Source organism: Debaryomyces fabryi (genome assembly GCF_001447935.2).
Source record: "Debaryomyces fabryi strain CBS 789 chromosome Unknown contig00284, whole genome shotgun sequence".
Lineage (NCBI taxonomy): Eukaryota > Fungi > Ascomycota > Pichiomycetes > Serinales > Debaryomycetaceae > Debaryomyces > Debaryomyces fabryi.
The window spans coordinates 1-6,118 of NW_015385710.1; the positions used below are offsets into that span (position 1 = coordinate 1).

At 32.1% G+C, this 6,118-nt stretch overlaps 3 protein-coding genes across 3 annotated transcripts; all 3 read right to left on the reverse strand.

Annotated features, from left to right (window-relative positions):
• Positions 1 to 1,401: 1,401 nt before the first annotated feature.
• AC631_05793 (uncharacterized protein) lies at positions 1,402 to 2,523 on the reverse strand (the record flags this gene model as incomplete). Its single annotated transcript, XM_015614622.1, has 1 exon — positions 1,402 to 2,523. One exon carries the CDS (start codon positions 2,521 to 2,523, stop codon positions 1,402 to 1,404), a length of 1,122 nt encoding a protein of 373 aa, XP_015464548.1.
• Positions 2,524 to 2,679: 156 nt separating this feature from the next.
• AC631_05794 (uncharacterized protein) lies at positions 2,680 to 3,651 on the reverse strand (the record flags this gene model as incomplete). The annotated part of the gene is made up of 1 exon (XM_015614623.1): positions 2,680 to 3,651. One exon carries the CDS (start codon positions 3,649 to 3,651, stop codon positions 2,680 to 2,682), a length of 972 nt encoding a protein of 323 aa, XP_015464549.1.
• Positions 3,652 to 3,824: 173 nt separating this feature from the next.
• PRM9 (Prm9p) lies at positions 3,825 to 5,873 on the reverse strand (the record flags this gene model as incomplete). The annotated part of the gene is made up of 2 exons (XM_015614624.1): positions 3,825 to 5,274; positions 5,332 to 5,873. 2 exons carry the CDS (start codon positions 5,871 to 5,873, stop codon positions 3,825 to 3,827), a joined length of 1,992 nt encoding a protein of 663 aa, XP_015464550.1.
• Positions 5,874 to 6,118: the final 245 nt, after the last annotated feature.

Below are 6,118 nucleotides of genomic sequence, written 5' to 3' on the forward strand. Positions count from 1 at the left end.
AACTTGAAAAAATTAAGAGAACATAAGTATACATATACTTACTATATGTGTGTATAATGTTGCAAAAGTTATATATCAGTGTTGCAAAACCTGGTGTAAAAATACAATATATTATCCATGAACCTCAAGAGAGTAAGGAAATTAGGATATAATTATAGGTAGTTAAGGTTAGCTAGTTAGCTAAGAGTAATATAAGAAGTTAAATGAGGTTCTATAGGGGCAATATTCAAGACTATCATAACTTTGTCGAATAATCATTTCTGAATTATAAGCAACAATTTAAATATATATCATTCAATTTCGATTGCACACTAAATATTTTTTAAAGAATGTTTCTACATTGCATTAATTTGTGAATTCTTACAAATATTTAGTAAATGTTCAATTTTTTTAAAAATAGCCCATTATGTAGGAGTATCTATTTTCCTACTTCATATATAATACATTCTCTTGATATATTTGTATGTTTATGATTTTTTTCTGTGAAATTATATATGTTAAACTCAAGTGGTCTGATCTCAACATAAATCTTCTTCCACGCAATATAGGTCCGAATTGTTTTAAACATTCAATTATCGCTAAAAATTCCTTTTTCATAACAAAATAATAATTTATAACTCCTATTAATTTACCTTTATCATCTACCTGTTCTAATGTAGATCCAATCGCTATATCCGATGGTCTGTCGTTACTCGAGATTGTTGCGAAAAATCTGGTAATATTAAAAAATATTTCAATATTTTATATTAATCTTCCTGCCAGCTGCAGTTGGTTTTAAAGAATTCACATTCATTTTCTTTTACAATCAAACAGTTACCTTAATATTTGTAAGAATTTTCTTAAATCTTGCTCATGTATGCTTTCTCAAATAATTTGATATCTCTTTTAGTGATCTGGTTCAACTTTTCAAACCATTTTAGTCCTTTTCCTTCTAAAAAGATTGCGACAAACAAAACTTTAAAATGTTCTGGAGAACTCTCAACTCTAATTAAGGGTGGAAATTTTAACTCTGATATACTGATCTAACTTGCGGCTGTACAAATTGCAAGGGGTATAAATAATTCTAATAACTACTATTCTACTATAATATAAAAAGCTACTATTCTGATACTTTAAGCTATCTTATTTGTGGGTTGACGACTTTTAGCTAATTAAATACTATTTAGGACCTGATTACCTTCTTTTTCCACTAGGATTCATAGGGAATCGTATCCATATTTACATTTTTACGATTGTATACTTCTAGAACATGATTATAAATAACTATATTCATTAACATGTCAAAAGTTTGGGCGTGTGGCGTAGTTGGTAGCGCGCTCCCTTAGCATGGGAGAGGTCTCCGGTTCGACTCCGGACTCGTCCATTTTTTTTTTATATATTCTATATTTGAATATAGACTATCTATTTAGTTAGATCAAAGACTACTTTATTTACTTCATGTTTATCAAACATATCGAAAGCTTTTTTGGATTCATCTAACGTTAATTTACAGTCAATAAATTTTGTAAAATCTGGTTTCAAAACCTCAAATAAGTCTAAGGCCTCAGGAAATAATGACCAAGCATGGCATCTTCCGAAAGAAATATTGATATTTTTCAAGTAACAATCCAATCCGGTAAATGGCAACGGATCATGCGCCATTCCAATGGAACATATAAAGCCATTTCCTCTGACTGAATCATAAGCCGTCCTTAAAGCAGACGATGCACCTACGACCTCTAAAACAACATCAAACCCCACATCATGAGTTGATTTTTTGATGAAATTAGTAACACCATCCTTTTCAGTCTCAAAATTGATAGTTTTAAAAGCACCAAACCGTTTAGCCTCCTCTAAACGTGACGTGACACTGTCAACACAAACGACTTTTTCAAACCCGAAATGCTTAAGAACCCTTAAGGCACACAAGCCAACAGGCCCCACACCTAATTGCAAAATTGTAATATCCTTAATATCTTGTTTAACGTATCCATCAGCAGACTCATTTTTCAAATGGTTTAATATTTTCTTGACTCCATAATAACCAGTAATAAAAATATCTGCCATCATTACATAGACAGCATCATCTTCGGCTGAATTGCCCTTTGGTTTCTTGATTAAAGTTGACTTAGCATATGGGATTCTTACATACTCAGCTTGGCCTCCATCTAAACCCACTTTACCGAAAGTATTAGTCTTTTCACATTGCCCCGAATATCCATGTTTGCAATACCAACATTCTCCACACTGAATAGTGAATGTACTTAATACATCATCTCCAATTTGAAAGTCTACATCGGAGACTTCAGAACCTTTGGATACAATAGTACCCAAAAATTCATGTCCTATAATTTGATCCTTTGATCCCAACTTTATATGTCCTCTGTAGGTATGCAAATCAGTTCCACATAGGCCGGAATATTTAACCTTCAAGATAACATCTTTTGGATCTTGAATTTTTGGGCTCTTCCTAGTTACAGTAGCAACTTCATAAGGCCCACTAAGTACAATGGCTTTCATTGATTGAGGAATTGTTACACTCATCTTAAATATTGCTTTTGTTATTATAAATTAATCCACGGTAACACTTATTTTTCACTTTATCAGAATATGCGAGGGGTGAGTTGTGGAGAGAATAAAATTTGAAATTCCTCTATACAGAAAAATTTAAACCTTCAAATATGCATTTTATATAGATAACTATATAATATTTCCATGTAGAGTATTCCACACTATGCTACCTAAACCGGCATATATATCTTTATAATGAAGAACCCGCTTTCCCATATTAATTGAAAAGAAAAAGAGGACATTGAGGCAAATTAGGTCGCCACCAAGTGCATAGAATAAATAAAGTACAACGGTAGATATAGTTAATGACCATGAAACATTCGACTCTGTACCTCCAATTGAAGGGAAAAAGTCCCCCATGATTCGGGAAAATTTGAAAATTAAAGAATCTTCGCTAATACTACACTCAAAGTGTCTCTCATCACTGAAGTAAGAAACACAGTTCATATTTATTAAGCTGGAAACCCAATTATATGCAGCAGTTGTGATTATATCCCAAGTGGAATATGCTTGAAAGTCTGCGTCCTCCTTAAAATAGAAAATACCTTTCTCTTTCATAGCTATGGTTTGATGTCTTTCAAGAAGACCTGAATTATTTCTGGACATGAAGGTGATTATGTCCCGTAAGAAATTGTTTGAAAAAGTAAGTAAATTACTGAAGATGAATAAGTGTCTCAAAATATTATGCAAATAAGCACTGGATGCTATAATAAATAAACCAAATCTGATTATTCTCATCAAGGTTGTAATTGCAATCTTTGCGAGTCTAACTAGTGATTCTTGAACATTATTTGTACCAAATCTTCTCCAAAGCCGGCGGAAGTGAAAAATTGGAAACGGAAGCAATCCAAACATCCATAAACAGGAGATATAACGACCAGAATCTTCACGTTTTCTTCTATTTTGAAAATATTCATCTATGTTTCTAGCTGTCAACAACTCATTTATCCTTTCTAACCTTTCATTTTGTCGTTGTAAGGGCACATCCGCAAACAAATCTGCGAACTGTCCTCTCCTAAAAATCTCAACGAGGTCAGTATCGAGCTCTCGGATTATATTGTTATGATCTAATATATCAATATCTTCATCTTCTATATGCATTATTAGTTGTATTTGTTATGGGGTATCTTAAGAAAAGGTTTTATCACTTTATCTTTGTAATCTTTTGAGAAATCATATTGATCTTTGAAGATGCTATCTGCAGTCTTGAAGGAATCTATTATGTCGTTACTATTACCTTATAAACTGATATATACTTATTCCGTAGAGAAGATTCATTCGAAATCTTCTACTAATTTCAAAATGAAATCTGGCATTTTCCCATGATATCTAATGAACGAATCGCTCCATAAGTAAATTAATTCTTTACTAAACTCAAGATGTTCTTGAATTATGTTTCCAGGAAGCTTGATGTGTCCCTTTAGTTTATGTTTGATTTGATAATCAGAGATAAATACAAACCGCTTTCCATTATATGACGAGTTTTCATCGTAGAACAGATCAACAAGGACTAGTTTATCGACGTTATCAAAAATTTGAGGAATTAAAAATGTATTTCCATTATTAATATCCCAAACATTCTCCTTTTCTTCTTCATGCAAAGAGTCCCACAATGCGTGTATTTTGTATACTACTTCCCACCCATTGATATAGGTTTGCATTAAATTATCGTCTGCAAAAGTTTTGTATTTTTGCTCCTTTGAAAGATTCAAAGGACCATAATCATATTCTATTATGAAGTAATTTCTCAACTGTACGAAGAACCAGAACGTCTTCAAATGAATACCGCCATATAATAACATTCCCCATATAAATCTGTCGTAAAGAATTATAAAGCTAGGGTCATCGTGAGCTTTTAAAGTTGCAGCAATTAAATATTTTCTTATCAGTTCTCCCAAATATGATTTGTCATAACGATAGCAAGTAGTAATTACTATTTGCTGGTCATTCTCTACCATTACATTTGTACCAGTTATTACTGATAGTCTCTCATATATGAAACCACAGGAAATGAAATAAGCACTAAGTCTACCACTCAGGTATTCTGTTGTAATATTAATGTCATCAATTGCAACCAATGTAGATAATATACAACCTAATTCTTGCTCGCTGCAATCCAATTCACCTATATTATAGCATTGACAGAATAGAATACTGATCACACGTTTAGTAACCGACGACAAGTATTCATTTTTATTCGTGAAGAATTTAAATTTTTTATTCAAGGCTGCGAAAAAATTTAGGATCCATTTAAAAATATTAGTGGCCTCTTTATATTGCTCATTCAAGTACTTTAGAAATCCTAAAACTACTTGATGTTTGATTATTAGTCCGCATAGTGACATTAGAGTTCTTGAAGAGCTTTTGTAATTCCATCTATGCAATTGTTTTGCAAGTGTTTTTGGGTCAATAGAATAGTCAATCTCTGGGTGTCGATCTATTTCAAAGTTGATGAACTCATTTATCATATCCTCTTTGTTCTTCAACTCTTCGAATACATATAGTGGTCCCAAGTATTTTAGAGCAGTAAAAATCTTATGTAATGGATCAGATGTATGAAAGTTTTTCGAATTTGATTTCCATAAATTTAAACCTTCAACTGCTTCATCCACAAGCTTTTTAGTAACAATGCAGCACCTTCCTAAAGAAAAATCATTTAATCTCCCATCAAATTTAATGTATGCTTCGGCCTGCTCATGTATTGGAGTGAATTTGGTTTTTATTCTCAATGAGGTTAGTATTATATGATATCTAATCCATTTGTGTCATACATGTACTTACATTTCCATCCCTCCTTTTCCAAAGCAGTCTAGATATTTGTTTAATTCAGATTCATATCTGTTCACTCGTTCCTGAATTCGAGGTACTTTAGCTTCATTTTCACTGCTGATAAGAAGATCCAATTTGGCCATATCAATAAGTTCTTCAAAGGAATATACAGCAAATTCCAACAGGCCTAATTTTTTGAATATTTGGACCAAATACTTTATTAATTTCTCTTTTTCAGACTGATTTGTGGAAATCTCTATTGTAATAGACAATTCACGCAAAGCAGGCCCCACCCTTCCTAGTTTGAATAATGTGAGAGATATAATAATACGAGCTGAAGTGGGTAAGTTCAGATATTTATTTAGGGAAGGAATAAGTGTTAAAATTTCATAATATTCGTTAGCATTAAATAATTTTGATAAGTCATGAGAAACCCTTAAAATATTACTTGATGTGAGTGATTCGTTATCACCCAAGGTTGATTCTTCAGACATATTGTTGTCTGAAGACACCTCTTTATCCGGATCAGTAGTCGCCTCTTTAAAATTGGACATTTGACTAAATAAAGTATTATACGTGGAAGACAGTTTAAACAGAAGTATATTATTATATCTGTGGATGCAAAATCTATAGAATTAAAATAATCGTGCAAAAACCAAAAACAGTCAGACTAACTATTGGCAAGATCAAAGAAAGTCTTTTGGTCTATATGAAGTAACTTTCTCGATGCATTTTTATGACTGATGAGCTTTGGATCTTCGCAGTTACAGAACTTTAATAAATTCAAACTATATTGATA